Source organism: Lagopus muta, chromosome 2 (genome assembly GCF_023343835.1).
Source record: "Lagopus muta isolate bLagMut1 chromosome 2, bLagMut1 primary, whole genome shotgun sequence".
Classification (NCBI taxonomy): Eukaryota; Metazoa; Chordata; class Aves; order Galliformes; family Phasianidae; genus Lagopus; species Lagopus muta.
Window position 1 is genome coordinate 87,323,225 of NC_064434.1, and position 21,929 is coordinate 87,345,153.

General features: G+C 35.4%; 1 protein-coding gene across 2 annotated transcripts in view; it reads right to left on the reverse strand.

Annotated features, from left to right (window-relative positions):
- UBR2 (ubiquitin protein ligase E3 component n-recognin 2) overlaps positions 1–21,929 on the reverse strand; it is a 51,161-nt gene that overhangs the window by 11,874 nt on the left and 17,358 nt on the right. Inside the window, exons 11-37 of one of the 2 annotated variants that reach the window (XM_048935760.1) lie at positions 21,759–21,857; positions 19,328–19,491; positions 19,139–19,238; positions 18,006–18,134; positions 17,092–17,275; positions 15,998–16,059; positions 15,111–15,221; positions 14,001–14,066; positions 12,805–12,927; positions 12,376–12,439; positions 11,971–12,095; positions 10,840–10,892; positions 10,228–10,330; positions 9,609–9,657; positions 9,111–9,265; positions 8,215–8,317; positions 7,363–7,472; positions 7,060–7,140; positions 6,105–6,286; positions 5,184–5,383; positions 4,265–4,358; positions 2,767–2,928; positions 1,934–2,031; positions 1,648–1,720; positions 725–873; positions 571–626; positions 30–126 (exon numbers count right to left, since the gene is read on the reverse strand). In XM_048935760.1, the coding sequence (XP_048791717.1) occupies positions 30–126; positions 571–626; positions 725–873; positions 1,648–1,720; positions 1,934–2,031; positions 2,767–2,928; positions 4,265–4,358; positions 5,184–5,383; positions 6,105–6,286; positions 7,060–7,140; positions 7,363–7,472; positions 8,215–8,317; positions 9,111–9,265; positions 9,609–9,657; positions 10,228–10,330; positions 10,840–10,892; positions 11,971–12,095; positions 12,376–12,439; positions 12,805–12,927; positions 14,001–14,066; positions 15,111–15,221; positions 15,998–16,059; positions 17,092–17,275; positions 18,006–18,134; positions 19,139–19,238; positions 19,328–19,491; positions 21,759–21,857 (2,992 nt within the window). The remainder of the gene's footprint in view (positions 1–29; positions 127–570; positions 627–724; positions 874–1,647; positions 1,721–1,933; positions 2,032–2,766; positions 2,929–4,264; positions 4,359–5,183; positions 5,384–6,104; positions 6,287–7,059; positions 7,141–7,362; positions 7,473–8,214; positions 8,318–9,110; positions 9,266–9,608; positions 9,658–10,227; positions 10,331–10,839; positions 10,893–11,970; positions 12,096–12,375; positions 12,440–12,804; positions 12,928–14,000; positions 14,067–15,110; positions 15,222–15,997; positions 16,060–17,091; positions 17,276–18,005; positions 18,135–19,138; positions 19,239–19,327; positions 19,492–21,758; positions 21,858–21,929) is intronic. The other variant, XM_048935761.1, reaches the window with a different exon arrangement.

Genomic DNA, 21,929 nt, shown 5'->3' on the forward strand with positions numbered 1-21,929 from the left:
GGAGGAGAAAAATGAGGTGGCAAACTTACATGCTAAGAGAGTACAAAAGTGACCCTGTACAGCTGAAAGAGATGAGACTGTCCAGTGAGCTGCTGCAAATCTTGTTAATGATGTAAGGCAGTCATCCTTTAAATACACACAAAAAAAGATTTTCACAGTTAACTAAATTCTTCAATATGAAAATTGCCTTCTGATTTATAGCAGTCTTTTGGGCTCCTCAGCTGAAGTTTGAGGGAGCAGTCTGAGTGTTTAAGAACAACAGAGATATTGATGTTCATACAGTTATGCAAGTTTCCTTGGTATTCTTATTTTGACTGCTACAAAGAGAAATCTTGGCCTTACTGAATAATGAATAAAACATTATTTTTGTCAGTATATTTAAAAATAAATCTAAAATAGATTTTTTAATAATCAGATACTGATTGACTAGATGGCAATCTAATCTATCTAGCATCCTGAAAAAGAAAATTACCAAAGAACTATAGCTTAAAATTTAGACATTCTGCATTAAAGCAGCGCAATTCTCTCTTTTTCTCCTGGTAGATAAAGAAATTGCTACTTAATCGTTACCTGTCGACAAGGTAAATGGCCAAATAATGGCTTATCTTCATCAGCTAGAATTCGTTCTGGGGAAGACAAGAAAATACAAAAACATTTTAATGTTGTAAATTTAACTAAATTCTGAAATCCATGTCGTAAAGGAACAAAATGAATACATTAGTACCTATGGTCTGTATTGTGTAAGCACAGCTTCCCCAGCACATTATAGGTACACGTGGATCTTCTTCATTTGGATGAACCTTCAAGCCCACTTTGTATGTTGCTGTACCAAATGTAGTCAGCATCTCCTTAATGCTTTCAGAATATGGATTCCTGAAACAAAATAATAATGCTAATCTATTATTTCCCCTACTGACAGCATAACACTTTCAATGTTGAGCATTCATCCTACACATTTATAAATTTTAAAGTGAGAACTCCAGTATCTCTCTCTGCATCACTGGATTCTTTAAACCTCTTTTCTGTGTTAGCTACATTCCTCATTACTTTTTTTATTTGAGCCAGTCTCGTTCCATGGCCTTAAAAAAAACATATTTTTCAGAGCTAATAGTTAAGAATAAATTAAAAGAATTGTGGGTTAGTGATGACAAAATCCATCAGCACCTAAGATGGGTGTCTTGCATTTTTGTGTGCAGTCTGCAGACATGTCCATAGCACGTAATTACCTTCTCTCCCCAAATGAAGAAGTGATAGAGTCAAATACAAACATAGCAATAGCTGAAATCACCCTCGATTTCCCAGACTTCCTTCATGCTTTACTGTTGTGCTGAACTATCTATAATGATGACTCCTTAATCTACTTAACAGTAATAGAGGGAAAAAAACCCACAATCTTCACACTGAAAATTATACAACTGCAGGTCCTCTCTACATGCTCATGAACCACATCTTCCTCTGAAATTCTATCATATAGTTTTTACTGCTTGTGGTTTGGATTCCAATATCATCGTAATAGGATCGACTTTAAATAAAACAAAATTCATACTTTTCACCTGTATTATTGAGGTAGCACAGAAGTCACATTCTATTTCCATATTACCATCTCATGAGAAGATTTTAAAGATTTATTCAGATGTAAATACGTACTTCGGTTTGTAATCTGGTCTAAATCCTTCAGGTAGTTGAAGTTGATCCATTTTTTCTGAACTGCCAGAATTATCTATAACAAGAAGTAATAAATTATTATTTACCTACACATTGTTTTTACATTATAAAAAGGTGCAGGAACACATCACCAGAAACTGAAATGCTAAGCTATTCTTGCCTCTTCTACACACTCTCTGAGCTTCACAGTGGTAGAACCATAACGTTAGGTCCTCTGCATGCACAACATAACATTTTCACATACAAATAGACAGTTTCTCAGACTTACTTGAACGGTCTTCATCTCGAAGTAAATATAGTGCTTTTATTTGCTGAGATATTGTTTTGATCCATTGAGTGAGGTCTGGTTGGCCTGAAAAGTCTAGCCTGTCCAAAAGTAATTACAAGACGACATGTTATTTGAAGTCAAACTACATTAAAAATTAATATTTCATAGGCATCTCTGATCTTTTGTTTCCTCAAGAGGGTCGTCCACATTTTTTTAAGTCTTTTTTTTCCTGCAATTCTTGGGCCTTTCACACCATTCCAAACCACATAAAATCTAGAAAGGTCCACAGACCAAAAGAAAGAAGCAAGCAAATTGAGATTATCACAAGAGAGAACAGTAAGCATTTCCAAAGGCAAAAAAGTAACCCAGAGAGAATGTTTTTCCTGAGATCATTGATAGCCTTTGGTTCAGGTGAAGTTTGGGGGGGAGTTTTTACTTTTCTTTTTTTGTTTGTTTTAAATAGATCCCAAAAACTGCTCTGAGACCAGCAACAGCAGTGAGAGACCAAATCTGCAACTTCCAGTATCAGGCTCTTGTAATAGTTTGAGTTAGCACTAAATTGCTTAAAATTAGCAATACTCATATCTCATTCATACAAGTTTATTCCACAATATTAATTAAAAAAAACGCAAAACAAAAATAAACATAAAAATCAGATCTAGAACAAATGAGAACTAATTTTGAAGGTAATTTTAAAGTCAAAACAGTGAATTTAGTTAAGGATTGCCTGGTACGTTGGAACTCTTAAGTGGCTTTGAGGATAGTAATGTTTGGGAGGTTGTTTGTTTTGGTTTTTTATACTTGCAAAGGTGTATATAAACAAGCAAACAGACCTGTTAAACAAAACCCTTGGTGGTGGAAGCAGAGGAATAACAGTGTTGCTTAAACATTCACAAAGTGGGCAAAGGAATTCACCATTTTCTACATCGTAACTTGTGTGTACTCTCAATCTTTGTTGCCTTCGTTGCTCTTTTGCTTGGACAGCATCAAAATACCTACAGAAAACAGCAAGACATATTTGAGATGCTATTAGAAAATTTCCTTAATACAGAAATTCATGAATACTTATGAAGACACTTGTTTTCCTCTTCCCAGACAAGCGTAAGAATTATTTGAAGGAAAAATCTCCACCCTTTCAATCATCAACTATTTCATCAGTCTAATTGCAGGCTATCCCAGTTTTTGGCAGTCACAAAATTCTGAAGTTTGTTAGACAATCACAATCACATTTAAGCTTGAACTTTACCAATATCCATTTATAAGAAGGGTGGGAAAGAAAGTTAGAAAAAATGCTTAACGATTAAAAAAAGCCTTCAGTTTCCCATAAAATTATAGAAGATGCCACGAGCATTACCCATGGGCAAATGGAAAAACTGGTGTTTGATCTCAGAAATGAACCAAATCCACCACTTTGCTACACATAACTGCTGCCTGAAGTCTCTAGGATAGTTTAGAGTATGCCCTACAACATCACAAAACTGGTCTGAACACAGGCAAAGGACATTTCCAGGAGTTAATGGTAACTATGCAGGACTGTACATCACCTACACACTAAGAACTGAAGGAAGAACTGAAGACATCTTCAGTGAGCACGTATCAAAGACTATGAGAAACGAAACTTGCATGGGAATCACTACACAGCTGCAGACACAATCTCCAGGAGCCCCTGACAGCCTTCACAAGTAAGGCAGAATTTGCAATAAGGCACCTGAGAAGCCACACCAAGGACCAAAGCAAGGGCCTAATAGAATTCAGAGGCTTACCAGTCCATGTTTGCCACATAGAATTGGTGATACAAAGCACATTTATCCTTATACTCTCCCACAAAAAAGAATAACTGAAAAGGTTTAACAAGGAACAAGGGATAAAGCTCACTGTGTCAAAGATAAGCTCAAACTAGGACACATGCTTCTAGTTCAAATGAAACATTACAGAAGAATTACAAGTGCAAGGGGTGCACTGTCATTTAAAACTTCAATAAAGAGCACAAGCAGCAGCAGGAACGTGTCGATTGCTGAGCAGTAAAAAAAGAACCTGAGCTTCAGAGTTCAGATATGTGTACCACAGGGCATGATGTACATGGATAAATATTCAAAAGGAATGAAAGCTGTCATGTGCAGCTTCAGATTCTCCTTCACTGAGATGAGAAAGCAAATGAAAATTATTTTAAACATGCTTACAATGTTTATAACACCACACAATTTTTAAAGCAGTAAGCTGCTGTGATTGCTTTATGGCACTGCTTTTTAAATTTGCTATAGGATATTAGTTTTGCAATTAAGTGTTGTACATACTGAGCTATTTGGACTTAACTGAAATACAGCTTTTTACCTTTGCCAACAATGAGCATGCATAATATGGCCACAGCTACCCGTGTGTGTTCCACATGACAGATCTGGATGCATGAACAATGGGTCATGCTTTTCTGTATTCAAAATGAAACAAAAGAACATTGAAATTAACATTTATCTCAAGAGTTCACCGCAGATAAAAGATTTAACTGCATTTGCATTATAACTAAACTTGATTACAAAAGAACAATTCATTTGATGAAGCATAAAGCACACTACTAATCCACAACTGAAACTGTTTAGCTCATTCCGAATTTTTGTTTTGAGTGTATGTACTGTGCTTAGACTGGATATCAGAGGTTCTGGGCCAAAGATTTATCTGCAGTTTTGGTGGTTTAGTTCTATTAAATAATGAGACTAAGAACATTAATCTTCAGGGTCAGAGTGCAACATGATTCATTATGGAAATTTTTTTTGTGTTTGCATATAATAGAATCCAGGCATCTTTGTAATAATGCCATTAATAAAAAGGAAGCTGCTTCACAAAGGCTTTTTCTTTTTTCTTTTTCTTTTAAATCAATACCGCTATGAAGCATTACAAATGATTTAACTGAGAAGAAGGCATACTCCTGCAAAACCACAAGGATATACCAGCACTTCTTTCCCTATAATGTTATGAGTTTAAAAACAAACATTTCTGAGCTTGGTTTATTGTTTTCAATATTTACAAATAATTTATCAAAAATGGCTGACAGAACTCTTTCTGATAATGTTTCACAGTTATTTCATGTTATTACTTAGGACATGTAACCACCTCACTTAGAACTCAGGAGTTTTACCATTTCTTATAATGAAGTCATTCACAATTACACAGTTAAGAAGGCAACACTGCTGCGTTAAAAGAAAACGTGGTCATTACAGAGATCTGACATGCATTCATCATTATGAACACCACTTACCAGGGTCTGGAATAATTCTGTTTCTATTTTTAGACAACACAGTTGATCTCTGAATGAATGCTGCCAACACCATAGCTCTACTGTCCACTTTAACTTCTTGTTCCTCCTGACACAATATACACATAACAATCTGTCTGCGTTCAGCTACCCTAGTTTGCTCTGGCCCCAGGGCTGTGAGTTTTGCATCTGAAATTACAGGGCTAGAACACAGAAAGAATATTAGTGAGTACATTATTTGGAAGATAAATATATATTTTATATATACATATATATACACAGTTCAATCATGCTTCAAATGCAATATGCATTCTAGCTTTATGATAAACACTCTCTGACAAAACAGTTTTGGCACATATATAACAATATTTATGTCTCCAGAAAAAATTAGGCAAAAACATTTTTCCAGGAAAAAAAAAAAAAAGTACCCCCTCTCATTAGTAAGAGAACTGTTCCAATTCAACACAAACTGTATTTGTGACCCTCCAATACCACTGTAACTTAATTGCCTGGAAAACACTCCACTTCCCCACAAAATCATTAACATGCTTCAATTTGTATTTCCAGCTACCAGCAAATTTTCTTTCAGGTCCTCACATGCATATAATCAGCTATTTCCTATTTACTGTGTCATTGTTTTCCGACAAGCTAAAAGCTACTGGATGACTTAATACAAAACAAAAAGATTTGCATGTTGATGTTAAGCACTGCAAGGATGGGAGAGATGGGAGGAATAAATCAGTATCCATCATCTTGCCAGCAAGTAAGAGAAAAGGGCTCAATTTACTGCTCCTTTCTTGGTATTTAAAAATCCCTTTTAAATACTTTTCCAAGAACACTTTTTTTTTTTTAAAAAAAGCACTTTTTAAAGCAGTAACAATAGGACAAGTGAAAAAGAAAAAAACTCCAATGAGATTTCATTACCTATTATCACGCACTCCAGAAGTTGAAGTATCCAGCTCCTCCAAAGTCTGCTGAAAGAGTTCTTTGTTCTCATTAATGAAGTGCCGCTGCATCTCAGACATCTGGGCCATTATCTTCTCTCTGCGCAGCCTCGCAATCTCAGCTTTTCGCTTCCTCTCAGCTTTGTCTTTATCACGTGAACTCTGAAATTTTATCATTCAATTAGTATTAATAATCAGTGAGCCATTAAAACAACGGACAACTTACGTTAGCTGCTGCCATATGTAACTTATATTAACCCCTACGCAATTGGAGTCCCGTAAAAAGGCAAAATAGTCTATCAAAAAATTCTGAGGGCCTCTTGTCTTTGGCTCATATTCAATGCCAGATGGAGCTGCAGATCCAGAAGAGCACTTCTCCCCCACCTCAACCCTTCACCACATTTTGTATTTCTCTTCCCTTTGAGCACTCATAAGATAAAAAGGGAAGTGACAGGCATCTTGTGCTGCTCTCCCTCTGTGCTAGCTGTACTCTTAATTTCACTACAGTGCTCTAAGGCCCGTGTTTCTGAGACATCATGTCCAGCTAGATTAAACAGAAGAGCTCATCTGGAATGACCTGCATAGTAAAATAAATGATATCTATGTATTTTTAACAATTTTCAATGAAACTGAAATAATGAACAAGAGTTGGATCCCCTAACTGCTGTGATCAGTGCTATAAGAAGTACTGGTAAACTCGCCTAAGATTTGGAGGCTACAGTATGTATTGCAAGGTAAAAATAGACCTGAGACTCTCCTAATAGGTCTTGCAAACAGACAGGTTTGTTTGATCTACAAGCTGTGAGACAGAACTAAAGTTGAAGAAATCACTGACGTTTGCCATCTTTGATTCAGAACTGTGATCAGAAACAGTCTGATGTTAGTCACAGTGTGGACCTGTTTCAGATCAGCTATCTGCCACAGCTTTGTTTTACCTCCTCCATAACAGTTCCTTCGCTCTCAGCCACAGGACTTGTGGAAGAACTTTCTCTTAGTTTCTTAATGGTATTAAAAGTCTGTACAAAAACAAAAACAAAACAAAATCTCTCAGTTTGTGGCATGAACATGACTGTGCAAACAACAACGCTGACCAGATAATGTGTTGTCTAGGATTCCAAGAAAAATAAAAATAAAAGGTAGACAGAATAAAACATGGAAAATAAGAAAATCATTGCAGTAGAATTAGGGAAGTTTCAACAATCTTCAGAGTTTTCATAAATTATATGAAACAGATGTACCTTCAAAATCCACCTGATCATGTCCTTGTGCACTTCCAGATGAGGTGCATTTTGCAGTGTTTCTAGCATAGCAAGTATACTAGGGGAATTACTGGGTGCCTCTCCTGGTCCTGAGAAAAAACAGAATGACAAACTCAACCCCAGCTACTATCAAAGAAAACAAAAAACCCACACCTGCATATATATTCAACAACTAAAGAATTCCTTCAACTAATACATAACTTTCGCTCCCCCAGGCATTTTCATTAATAATCTCTAAATCCTGAAAGGTTAGAGGAAATTGTCTTACAACTCTCATTCGCTAACTTTATTTACAAGACCAAATGCACCATACAAACATCTTGAATGTTTATTATCCTGGAAGCTGCTATGTCAAACTTGCAGCGCTGTATTTCCCACCTATTTGCAATTCTAGCAGTTTCATGTCTTAATAGAATTACAGGCACTAGTCAGAAGATGCAAAGAAGCATCAAATAAATTCCAATTGATTAAGAACACAGCAACAGCTTTTGCAAGAGTCTGATCATGTACAGCAATCTTTGTTAAAAGTGCTACATGATATTAAAAATTAGATCTCATGGAAATTATTCTAATTCTGGATTTTTCTGCACAAGGGATTAAATATTGCTGCTATCAAAGGTACTATCATTGCTACATACATTTGAAATATATATAATCTGCTCAACTTTTCCTGCAAAATCTAAGAATTTTTATTTATTTATAATATTGAAAACAATTTTTTACGGATCAACAAATATATTCTTTTAATAAGTACTGCTACAGAAGAAGAAAATATGATGGACTGGCATTTTCTACTTAAAATTTGCTCTACTTATGAAGAGAACGGCATACTTGATATTTTCTGAGTGAAGGTAAATGTTACAACATTCTCCTCACTGAGATTCTCCAGATGCTGTTTTTCTTCTTGTAGTGCCATTCCAATCAAATGCAAAACCTAGGTAAAAATTATCAGGTTTAGTTCTTTTTTTTCTCTTAAAGCATGCATAATCTCTTTACATAGTTCAGGTAATTCGTTAGAAGTCAATACAATAAAAAAAATACATAAATAAGAACATATTTGAAGTGATTTCTGTACAGGTTGCATTGCACCAAAGCTATATTATACAGGATTAACAGTGTGTGTTGACAAATTCCTGAAACTGTGCAGATTTACACACCTTATACCACTGCTGTCTCTGTTTGCTCTCCTTCTAGTCAAGGGGAACACAATACTTTGGAATAAATTTCAGTATCTTCTCATATTTCTTAGCTTTAGCTTTAAAAATTGCATGCTATTATCAGAAGTTTATGCACATTTTTAATCCTTTCTAAACACATACAAAATTTAACTGTCCAAAAGTTGAAATTATTAAACCAACTTCCAACATTCTATATATTGATGGTTGGATGAGATGAACTTAGAGGTCTTTTCCAACCTTAATGGTTTAGTGTTATTTTAAAGTTTTTATCATTAACTTTACTTTCAGGCCTCCTTGAAATAAAAAAAAAAAAAAGTTACTGTATTTGGCACAAAAGTAGCCTCAATGGCATTTGAAAGTGAATACACTTCAATCTCAGTGGAGTTAATCCTGAGTCAAACACTTTTTTCATCACTTACAAATTGCCAGAATGCTCTAGTACTCCAGATGTGCCACTAAGCCTTCTAAATCTACAAACAAACCAATTTAAATGGCTAAAATACATACTCATTCTTTACCATCCACACAGCATTAAATAAGGGAGCATACCCTTTGCAGCATGGACTCTGACCAGGCGTAGCCATTGTGTTCTACTGCCCACTGCAGTATTGTTCCCATAATGCACAGCATGACATCAGACTGCAGAATATTAACCAGACTTGCAAAAAGTGGGCAGAAAGGAGGCAACACTGGTGGTGGAAGTGCTGAAAAAGAAATATGAGTTTCACATTTCAGCATATTAAGTTTACAACACCCGTATCAAATATCTGACTTTCAAACAGCTTAACATTCTAACCCTGCACAGCATACAGCTGCTGGATAAAAAGTAACACAGATAGTAGGCTGTAACATTCGATACTGCTTGCGGGAAAGGAAAGCTGAAAGAATAAACTAGCATAGATTAGAATCCTGACTACAGTCAGAAGGATAGCAGAGAAACTGCTACAACCCCACCAATATCTGGCTAATCCAAGACGTGTTATTCAGGGCAATACACAGTTGGACAGGTGCTTCTCTTTCCTCCCCTCTTCTCTCTAAGAAAAATACCTGTATCTTCTCTGTTCTGTCTTTTCAGCTTTCTTTGTGCTTCTTCAGCCTGAAATAGAATGACGCCAATATTACTCAAAACGTTCAGAAATATAAAACTTAGAAAAGCACTCCTATTTTCTTTGTTGTACTGTTGCTGTTTCTCTCCAGCTCAACCCTGCCTTAAATAAAAGGAGGAAGCTTCCATGTCCTTTTTGTACATATTATATTCTACATGTCAACCTCTTATAAGGCCTCCATTTTTGAAATTAATCTTTCTGCTTGAGCCAACCTGGATTCTTTAGTAGCATAAAACCCATAAAACAAATTATAAAATGGTAATGTCCATAAAGGTAAGTAAAAATACAGACTGTTAAAGCACTTTCAGTCTAACAAGACATAAGGGAACTCACAGATAAAACTCCTGAAGCCCCACTGATTTCAGCAGCTCTGTATAAGATAAAGCACCTAATGATAAAGAAATCACTGCAAAACCTGAGACAAATTCTGTCAACAGTCTCAAATGATTCAACTTTTTAAAAGTAGCAGTTGACAATATTTCTTCACAGAGGAAACATTTGTGGAAAAAAGGAAAAAAATTAAAAAGAAAACTGAAAAACAGAAGCTTGAAATTAATTACCTTTGATTGCTCTGCCCTTGAGAAGTGATAGAAATACAGATTGAAGTTCTTGGTGCATTCCGGTTTTAATTCATACAGTCCTCTGCCAGTTAATCCAGGTTTCCTATCAAGAAATTTGTAAAATTTATGTTTACCAGTTATAACATTTGAGTACAAATGGTCAACCAGAAGAGCTAAAAGCATTGCTCAGTGAGCACTCTAAAATGAGCATTAAAAATGATGCACTTCAGGAAAGCCATTGGGAAAGCCCAAGGTGGAGGACAGGGAAGAGATTCACTTATTACTCGTAGTAAATAAAGATTACTACTGATAGTAATCAACCTGTGTTTTCCTGTGAAAACAGACTGTTATGAGACAAATAGCAGCTGGGCACCGAGTTTCCACCAACACTCAAGCCTAATTCTCAGCAGTGAACATGGAAATCTCTCATATGACTTCCATGCTAGACTGCTATATTGTCATAGATAAATATTCCTTTTGAGTTAAATTTCACAGGAGAATGTCTTCCTTGCTTTCATTACTCACCAGTACCTGTTTCTTCTGCCCTCTTATTCTCAACAAATTAAATATTTAATTTTAAAAGCTACAATATTAGCATAAAGGGAAACGTACTTGAAACAAGCCACTTCTTCAATCACGCTTTCCATTCCCGTCTCTCTGTTCTCCTATATTGAGTCAAAATGCAAAACAGCGTGTTACTGCAGATCCTGGATTTAAATACACTCAAATAACACACAGCACTAGATGAATGAGTAAAACAGAGGGAGAATGAAGTCACTTTCATGACACTCCCAAGAATGCTAAAATACAGAATGTGAACACACGGTCAGGAATACCAGGCCTGCGAAAAGCACTTTTAAGAATACTGCATTTGTACTGTTTTTCCCCTGTCAAAATAAACTCAGAACATAACAGAAGAAAACTGAGCCAGCTTACTAAATGTATCTTAATATGTAGCCACTATTTCCAGTCTCTAGGTGTTTAAAAATGATAAAGATAGAAGGATAAGGCACTGAAAAATGATAATCATAAAAGGAGATTAAAAAAAAAAAATCAGCTCAAATCATCTCTAAGTTCTTTCTAATAGTCCTTTCCCTTTCCCTGTACAGCTGTTAACAGGGAAAACGTATTTAAGACCGAAAATATAATGAACTACTAATTCTAGCTTAGATTAGTAGTACTAGTGCAGTAAAAGAATGTTTTAATATTGACTTCCCTCTGAAACTACATTTAAAGATTACTCAAAAAAACTTCAAAAAAAAAAAATCATACCTTGCCATCCTTACAAAAGTACTCATACTGGAACTCAAGTAAATGCTTCTATCCATGTAAATGAAGCATTTAGGTTTCACAAGTCATTATACTGTGCCTGGTTTCATATATTTTCAGTTACTGTTAAGCTTTAAAATATGAGTTTATATTTCTGGGTAGCTCTGGCAACCCACCTGCATACATCTATTTAGGATTTACAAGCAGACTGCAGAGACTGCTGACCAGATGGCCTGATAAGAAAGTGCATTAAAGAGGAGAGCTGAAGAAGCTCTCAGGCTCCTGCCTATTTCACAGTGTTTCTCCTTCTACAGTGTTTTCCTACCTTCTCTATGACAGCTGTTAATCTGTTCACGTGTTAACTTTACTCTGCATAATCATGCTGCTTCCATTAAGCAGCATTAACTCAAAGTTAATTTTCACCAATTAACCTTATAAAACTGAAGGCTTTGTTTTGTTTTCCAAGTTACTCACATCTTCAGGTAATGCCTTTACTAATTCACTGTGAGCCATTGGCCTGATGCTCAGCTGATGGATGATCTCTCGTTTGATTTCATCTGTTGCATTTACCTGTCCTATCCCAGGACTGAATCTTTCTCCTAGAAAGATAAAAGAATAGTATATTTTTATTTTATTTTAGAGTATTTTTAAACATTATTTGATCTTCTTTTGTCATTTAAAGGAAAAGACTGAAAAATAAGTTTCTGCTGTGAAATCCTGTGTTGGTCCATTCAAAAATTAATTATGTTAATGAAAAAGTCACGATGCTAAACAAAGCTAGTTTCAAGAATGACAAAGCATTCAAAGTAGAACTGAATTTGATATTCCAGACCATTAAAGAGAATCTTAAAAAATGCATTAAACATATTCTGAGCTTACCAACAATCATTATGATGAGGTACAGCATCTCCTCTATAAGAGTATTGTTTTGTTGAACAACATCCTGAATTAAAGAAAAAGAATTTACGTTTCATTTAAAGGTTAAAAAAAAAAATAATCATATGCTGAAAATATTTTACTGTGCTCCAAAACCTTTTTTCATCCTTAGTATTCCCCAATTTAAGTTCTGCTATAATGCAGTCACAACTGCCTTAAACTTCCTCAACAACATGAAAATCATGCAGCAGCTTCTGACATTTATCATTTTGACATGTATAATGTTTATGCATATTTTAAACTGGCCAAACTAAATCCAAATAATTACTTTATTTTTTAATCAAGAAACTGCACAAATGTCGGGCGACAGCATTGAACATATTCTTGAAAAGAAAACCACAGATTTTCCTATGCAATCCATATATAAGATACCTTGTTAGTGTTTTCTGTGCTAAATCTCTTGCCATAGTCTGGAGTACTAAATATCTGATAAAGTTCAAAGCGGCTCAGCATTATCATCAGGAAGTGATTTGGATCCATCATAGACACACCTGTCTATTAAAGAAGAAAATGATTAGAAACAGATTCAGTGTTACTATCGAATGCTTTTATATTCACACGCAAAGTTGACAGAATATTATTTATTAAATTCATCTCTCTCTATCCTTGGCACGGAGATTTAATTAGACTTACTCTTTTAGGACTCCAATAGTGCAACAGCACAGGTTTGAGTATGTAGGGTGCTACGACTTATTAATAATTTTTGATAGCATTTAAGTGCAAAATATTCAGGATTATTCCTTCCATCTCTAATCTAAATAAAAAACAGAGAAAGACTTTCATTTGTTTTTGTCTCTACTATTCTATTCCTGTTGATCCAACTTTTAGAAGGCATAATAAATACCATCTATTATCACTTATTATATAGCACGTTGTTTTATAAATAAAAAAGATTTTGAAATCCCGTTCTCAAAACAAGAGATAGAAGACTTTAAAGAGATTATCCAAATCCTCTGTGAAAGAATACAAGTGTCTTCATCCAGCTAGACACATACCTACTTCCATTTCCAAATACTACATTCCAAAACATCATCTGTTCATTAAAAACGTATCTAATTTAGCCAATTATTTGTTCTTAGTTTAGTATAGTTAGTGAGACCTTTTTTTAGACAGAATCATTTCGATGTAACCACAGGATATCAACCCAAATAAGCAGATGCTGAAGATAATTAAGAATCAGGGGTAGATCAAGCCTTAGGGAAGTATGTGAGAACCCAGAAGTAAATCAGAATACACGCACTATATTGGGTACTGCCACATCTAAGAAAGATTTAAGGGCCTTGTGAAAACATTTTCCTTCTAGGTGAAGGAAGCAAGCAGCAAGTTTTAACTTTCGTCCCACTCAGCATAGAAGAAACACAGACATTCCGTTGTCAGAGTTAAGCTGACTGCCAGATTTGAACTTCAAGAAGAGATTTTTCAACACAGCAAGTAAGAAGGGAGAAGAGGCAATGTATACATTCATTACATTATTGAAGAGGATTTGAAAAGTTTTTCATAGAGCTACAAACAAACGCACTTGAATCCTGAAAATGCTCCATAAAATATAAACCAGTACACATGGTTACCTGAAGCATTATTATGTCCTTGTCAAACATCTCTCTCCTGCACTTCACATTATGATAGTAATAAATCTGGAAAAAACACCAGCAAAATAATTAACAAACGTCACATTTCATGTACATTTATTTTTATTCTAGAGAATTACACGGAGCAGTCATAGGCATGCCTTCTTCTATTTTCTCAAACTACTAACCTGCACACAGATGCCCTTTCATATCAGAAAACACCCAAAAGCAGTTGGCCGAATGTGAGCCGTGCTCAAAAAAGAAAGGAATTCCAGACTGTGGGAGCCACAGTACCTAAACTAAACTCATCTCACCTCACGATGTTGGCAGCCAGTGCAGTTTAACACAGATTTGTTCCTCTACCAAAACTGACATTTCAGATCTGGTAAGTGTCCATAGTAACTTGAGAGATGTTATAATTGTATGCAACTTGAGTTGCCTTTACTTTAAATAATGACAAAGATGTCACCTTACAAGAATAGGCTTTTTTTTTTTTTTTTTTTTTTTTAAGACTAAGAGGCAAGAAGCATCAGCAAAGAGCAGCTTAATTCAACCTCCCAGTATGCATACACTGCAATTATCTACTGAAGATGGGGGCTTATGAGCCAGGACACACAAGACGCACAGAGTTGGTTCTAATGTTTCTACGTGCCCTTAGGATTTCAGTTGCCTTAGAAAGGGTAATAATTTGAATGGAGTATATTTTAATATTCAAGGCGCTTTCATGTAAAAGTAATGAATGCATTATCAAAGATCATAGGTCTAGTTGTTGCTATCCTTGGGCAGCATACAGGAAAAAGGAACAGGGGCATTAGCTGCATTATACTTCATAGCTTCTTTACGCACAAAGTTCACTGAGCACCATAGCAGACTTAAAACAACAACAACAAAGCAATTTCTGACTAAGATATCAAAGATTGTATTATTTGAAAAATTGCTTTTAAGCCAAGTACTGATTTAAGTGCCTAACTCACACAAACCTTACGGAAGCTAATGCAAGTGAAATTTAAAATGGAAACAAATGAGAGATTTGGGGGTCTGAAATCAATCTTGGAAATCAATCTTGGGGAAGTAATCAGAAAAGTGATTACACAGCTGCTATGTACTTACCTGATTAACAAGAGAGAAGCCATTTCTTCTCCACATCCCTGCATGCACTTGAGCACATAGAACTAAGCATCGTAGAGGATGTTCTATTAACATAGGTGGGCTAAGTTCACTCTGTGTTAAAATAAAACACAGCGTTTTGATATATTTAGAGAATATAAGAGGAAATGGAACTGAAAGAAGGAAGAATGATATTTGTAATAATTGTTTGGAGAATACAAAAGAGAAGTAAATTCAAAGTACATATTACAAAGGCTTGATGAGCCTTTTACAATCTATCTCATCAACATTAACCAGCCTCACACAGACTTTGCCCCACAGAAGTACCCCACAAAGGTTTTTGTTTATCCTTCAAAACAGTAAGTTTTGTACTTTAACACATCAGCTGGTCAATTCAATAACATTAACTGTATCTTCTGCTTAAAGACAAGAGGCTTCCTTTGCTGGTTACAATTTCTCCTTTTTAAATTTATTTTGTTCTTTTTAACCTTCCATTTAAAGAAAGGGATCAGTGAGAATATGCAGGAAGGAAAACAACTGAGGAACGAAATTAGAATCCACACCAAGGAGAAGGAAATCAGGTCCTGCCAGTGGTTTCTATAAATAATTTCTACCACAAAAAGAAAGTAATGAATGAAGAACAAAATACAAACTTTCCATCAGGGTCTTGAATTATTTAAGAGAGCAATGCTGATGGCTCATGCTCCAGTTACGATTAGACAAATATTAATCTCTTAAGAGGTAATTTTATCTATCAAGGATAATCTTTGAAAACAGTATGCGTGGCCAAACAGCCCTTTCTTTTATTTAATATCATCCTACACTTCTTTAAGCAATTTCATCTTCAGCACTAATTACATTTAATGAGTATGCTATGTTTAATTACATACCAGGGGTAGCAGCTCTGGAAACTTATACGCCACTTCAGTTTTACTCAACAAAACATGCAAGCCTACATGAATAAATAAAGCAAATACACACATATCACATACAGCATCTAATACAATTCCAAAGAGCCAAAAAGGATCAGCTAATGTACTGTTTGACCATTTTCTGCAAATAATTACAGATCTTTAAAATTATTATTCTGGAGCTACACGCCTATTTCCTAAAGAGAAATACTTAGAAAACCCTACACTTTATGGAAAGGTGTATCTGTATAGAACTTGTAAAACAACTGAGTTTTGTCTTTCTTTTGTCCATATCATCTCAGTGACAGCCTGGGTTGATCAGGGCAAGTTACCAGGGACAGATATATCATCCTTGCTGTCTGCCATGAGAGGCTTATAAAATACTTCAGGAGCTACAATGAGGCTCCTACAAAACACAAGGACTTCCTGGTTTGTTCTGCTTTAAAACTACAAGGGAGTTTGCTTACAGATTCAAAAATCAAAAGTTATTAGACTCTGGTCTGCATAATATTTTACTTTAAAAAGTCACTTAAGAAGTGCCTTTTCACTTAATTATCTGTAAATTTATTTTATTATCATATGACTGTATGTTCAGATTAAAACAACATTCCCCCCAAAACACAACTGTTCAGCAAGTTAGACCTAATACAAGTTGAAAAAACACAGTGCTTAATTTTCTATTGACACATCCCTGATAAATCTGTTGTCTAACAGAGTGTTGATTTGTCTATTCAATCTGACAGCTAAACACACTTGATAACAATCAGACAACTGCAGCCCACGTTTTGTTGCTTTTCTTTTGCACCACACAATCTACAAAAGCAGCTGTAACTTCCTACACCCACCAGTGACAAACACAGAGACAGTAGACAACCTCCTCCAGCTCTGAGACTAACTTCTCAAATGGTTGGGAACATTTTGCCTTTAGGCCATCAAACTACTAGAAAGTGGCTAAAATACACCCAAACTTAGGCTCTCAACAGCCGTTGTGTGGTTCATTATATCCACACAAAAGCAAATTATATTCACGCAACATTTTCCACTTCCTGAAATATTTTTAAGCAAGTTTATACCTGCAAGTAAACGTGAAACTGGGAGGTGAATGCTGACTTTTTCCTGGGAAACACAGTATCTGATGGTCTCCACTGAATGCCCGCACATGCTGAGAACAATAGGCTGCTCTCCATCAGTAAAGCCACTATGACACTGCATCAGCACAGCCAGGCATTTCTTGTAAGCTTCAATTAACACTTTTTCCTAAAAGAAAGAGCACAGTTCACAAAGATTATGAAAAAAGCAGAGCTCTGACAAATAGCACAGTAAACAACAAGACATCTGACAGGTGCAAATAGGCTTTGGGTTTTTATCTGTATTAACAGTTACTAACAGTCCCTACAAAACTAAGATAAGGAACTCAATACTGATCTGAGTTACTGAGGCAGACATAGACCATGAAACACACTGAGATGTCTGACCAGAAAAAAAAAGAAACCAAGCAAGCAAAAAACAGTTGCAAGGCTTTTGCTTTTGTAATTATGGGAACTTCCTGAAGGTTTTCATGATCATGCTAGTTTAGTCAACTTGTACATTAACTGATAGTGACAGATTAAGGCCAGATTGAATATTTAGATATTCTAGGATCACTTGTTCCACAATATTTCACCATACTGAAGTTCTGAAATGCGAGAACTTGAAACATATATGCAGTAGAAACCTGACTTACAATCCTGCAGCATTACATAGATCCATGGCATGTTTCTCTACACCCTGTTCTTCAATAATTATTAATTATAACTTAACAGTGTTGTGATGATCACAATTTTTTGATGTAGAGAAAGCATACTTGCACACAGAAGATTCTGACTTACGGTGCCATTACGTGTTTTGTTCAACTTGTTACACACGCTGATGTTTCTTTTACCTTCTCATGACCACCACCTCCATTACTAAATATTCACACAGAGAAAACACTTCAGAAGGAACTTACATCTAAAGCACACCAGTCCTGCATCATTGAAATAACAAGTGTTAATTTCATTTGCAATGTAAATGCCGCTTCCCATTCTGGTTCCATTTCGATGTGCTGTCCTACTTGGCGGGTTATTGGATCCATACCCTTAAAGAAAAGCATTGCACATTTCAACAACATTATCACTTACATAGCTTCACATTAGCCTAATTGTGGTACAGCGGTTACCTATTCTTACCAACATATTGCTGCTACAACAAGAAATGAATTATATATATCAAAACAACAAGAAAAAGAAACAGGAAGCATGGGAAATAAGAATATGGGTCAGGGCATTTTTCAGGTATTAGCTCTGTTAATAACAACTTCAAGTTTCTTTTCATAAGATGTTTACATACATACATTAATCATCTTAAACATTTATTTTGATTTTTAAATGCATTTCCTAAAGACATATTAACAAATGCAGGTAAATGCTAAGTAAAGACTGAGTACCCACGCCTAATCAGATCTTGGTGTAAGAAACAAGAAAATCAACATTATGATATAGGAGAAAGTATATTCAAGAGACTGCCGTCAACAGGCTAACAAAGCTAGAACACTGAGATGGGTGTGAAGTGGCTAGTGAAGTACTGAAAAAAATGTAATTCTGATTCACGTGTTACTGATCAAACTGTAAATCTGCTTTTGTAAAAGCTGTGCTGCTTTTAAAATACTCCTCTTAAGACAACACAGTACGTGAAAAGACTAAAAAAAACCTCAGCGAAGACACCTACTGCTATGGTACAGAAAATATATGCTTTAACACAAGGATCAACTCTGCTAACACTGAAGTAGTATCTGCATCTTTCAAAAAGATGGAAAATTAGTTAAAATGGAGCAGATTTTACTCATACAATTGAACATGCCTTGTCTGCCCATACAGCTCCTTTTGAATCACTCGTCTTTTTTTTACTGCTTCTTAAACAACAATAAAAAAAAAAAAGTTGGGTGAGAAATGTTTCAGGAAAAAAACTATTCCAGAAGCTATATTGCTCTAAAATTATAAAACAGAGGGTACAATGAATCCCCTCAGTTTCTATATTATGATAGCTAACTTCTTGCTATAATCTTAACACAGTGCAAATTTTGTAACTTACAGATTTACATACCTGCATACATTTGAGTAACTCTAAGAAGGCATCAAAACCCTCTAGAAACTTGTGTCTCAAGTCTTCTGACCACTCAGTTGGCTTACTTATCAACACATACCTGAGTACATTAAAAACAGATACAAGTGTTAATTTTAATCCTGTTTTCTCTTTCCATTGATCAAATCAGCACATAGCTAATGCACTTACTTGAGATCCAGAATAAGACTTTGAACACGCCTGAATTTGAAAGCCTGCAGAGCAGTGTAACGTTCAAACTGAAACCTGCCTTGGATGTCACGGTGTCTTAAATGGTCCATAAAAGTTTTGATGATAGTGGTCATGAGATTTTCCTCTGTTATTAGCATTCGAGCCTATACCAAAAGTATATAGAAATTTGCTGTGACTAACAGGCAACTAAACAAGAATTTCACATCGCACCATCAAGTTTAAAAAAAACACATAACATTTTATTCAAAATAGTTAAATTGATAATTAAAACAGGGGAATATACTAAAAGTCAGTCTTCCAAATATTCACAAAAGAAAAATGTATCCTGATCAGAAATTGTCATAACTCAGATCTCTCTTCAGTCCCCTTCTGTACAGAAATTTGACTATGATTAGGCTCCTGCTAACTTACGCATGTAATTATGAAAAAACATATTATTATCTTTCTTATAATTAACTTAATTAACTTGTGCCTCCCTTTAAGTATCTGTTGTCTCTTATGTAATTTAAGTATGAGCCCTTTGGGTTAGTGACAGTTGTTTTGTTTTTCTGTTTACAAAAGGCCAAGCACTATGGCAAATGGTGAGCTTTCTGAACTTCTAGGGAGCTATAAAGAGCAATTTCCACATAGAAATTATGTGAGATGACCTTTAATTCCTATTGATGGCCTCTGTGTATTTCCACACGTTGCAGGAAACAAATCAAAACCCATTACAAAGTCCAGCATTGCCAGAGGACAATCTGCCACACCCAGCCTAACTTAAGCCAACCCCACAACAGCGTAGGGGGTGCTAAGAAGTGACTGCCATCTCCTACTTGCAAACTCTTCCAGAATTCCCTAACCTGCTGGCTCTCCAAGAAAAATTGTACCAGCTCTGCAGCTTTCAGGACCCATGATGATGTTATCTGAGTGGCTAGTATATTCAAGAAGATTGGCTCCTCTGATCTACCACAATGACACTGCAGTTGTTGACTAGAGCTTCCAGGTTCTATGGTTGCTAATGATACTCCAAATACAGACATAACAATGCTATCGTGAGGGAAAAATCTAGTGGTTAACGTTAAAAGTAAATTACTGTCAACACAACTAATCGTCCTTCAAACCCAGCAACCTCAGTTACTCGAGAGCTCAAAATCCAATTCTTAACATAAGTTTAAAAAAATATTACTGGGGGTGGTTTTAACATTCCTCAATTTATTTATTCAACTAAGAATTAATGCAAAATGGGTCAAAACATAGAAAAAAAGAATTCTTCCCTCCTATTTTATTTTCAGGCCATCACTCTATTCTATTTTCTACAAAATTAGCCAACAACAATTTGCTCTACCCTTGTTTTGCATGCTTTAGAAATAAATAAATAAATAAAACATGTAGAAGTAAAACAGCAATTCTCCTCCTCTAAGAAAGCATTTGAAATTCCTATAAAATATTTATACAAACATATTCTGTCACCTCATCTGTCAAATGAAAAAAAAAATTTGAATAAAACTAGTTGGATAAATGTAAGACTGAATAATGGCAATATTCTTACAGCCAGCATCAAAATTAAAAGAGTTACACAATACTGCCCTGACCCATAGAAACAAAATCCTGAGGTTTCAGATTCCCATTAATAACATCCATCTCTATGAAATTGAAAACCAACTTTGCTCAATATCATAAAATGCTATTGTAATATTGAATTTCAGAGCTCAATAAAATTTGGGAGGATTGAGAAGCATTCACTTTTGAAACATATTTTAAAAAGCGGCTATGAAAATCCAACTTTTATTTTCAGTACAGCTCCAATCATTAGTTTGTACTGCAAGCAAATAGAGACTTCTTTTGTGACTGGAGCAAAGGAGCAAAAAAAGAAGATTAAGCTCAAGAATGATGGGCGGTATTAGTGAACAGTGAAACATAACTTGAAGTGCTGTAATAAAAATTAACTGGAAACCTGAAAGAAAACACAGACCGAGACAAAAAGCATCAAAGATGTGCAGAATATCATGAGATAATTATTGCCTGCACATAGATTGACTAGAAAATTAAGATAAACAAAGTGGATCATTTATAAAACTGTCCCCAAAAGGTACGCTCTGAAACTGTGATAAGCAAATCACAACGTAGATTTTTACAAACAGAAGCCACTAATTGTTATGAAGAGAAATGTAAATGTTGTGTGTCTCTGAATAAGCACTGAACACACATAACACAATCCTAAAATACCCAGCCCACTCTGGGAAGTCAGATTCGATCTCTCCAGTGCAAAACTTCTTTAACTTCTAAACCCATAGTAATGTATGTAAACAGACTGACTCACGTGCAGTAGCAGTGCCCCACATTTCGACAGAAATCTGTGGTCTGGATCAAGAACCTCAAGTGGCTTTCAACAAACAAAGATTTCCTTTCTTGGTCTTTTAGTACTTACAAGAGAAGGCACTGTGAATATCTGTATCGAGAGGTCAGCAATTGAGAACTCTCTGTCGTGGTCATCTTTCATAAAATCACTCTGCAATCGCTCATAGTTCTATTAAGAAGGAGGCAAAAAGAGGCAAGGAGTGCCAACTATCAGTTTTAAAAAGAAAGACAGGCACTACTC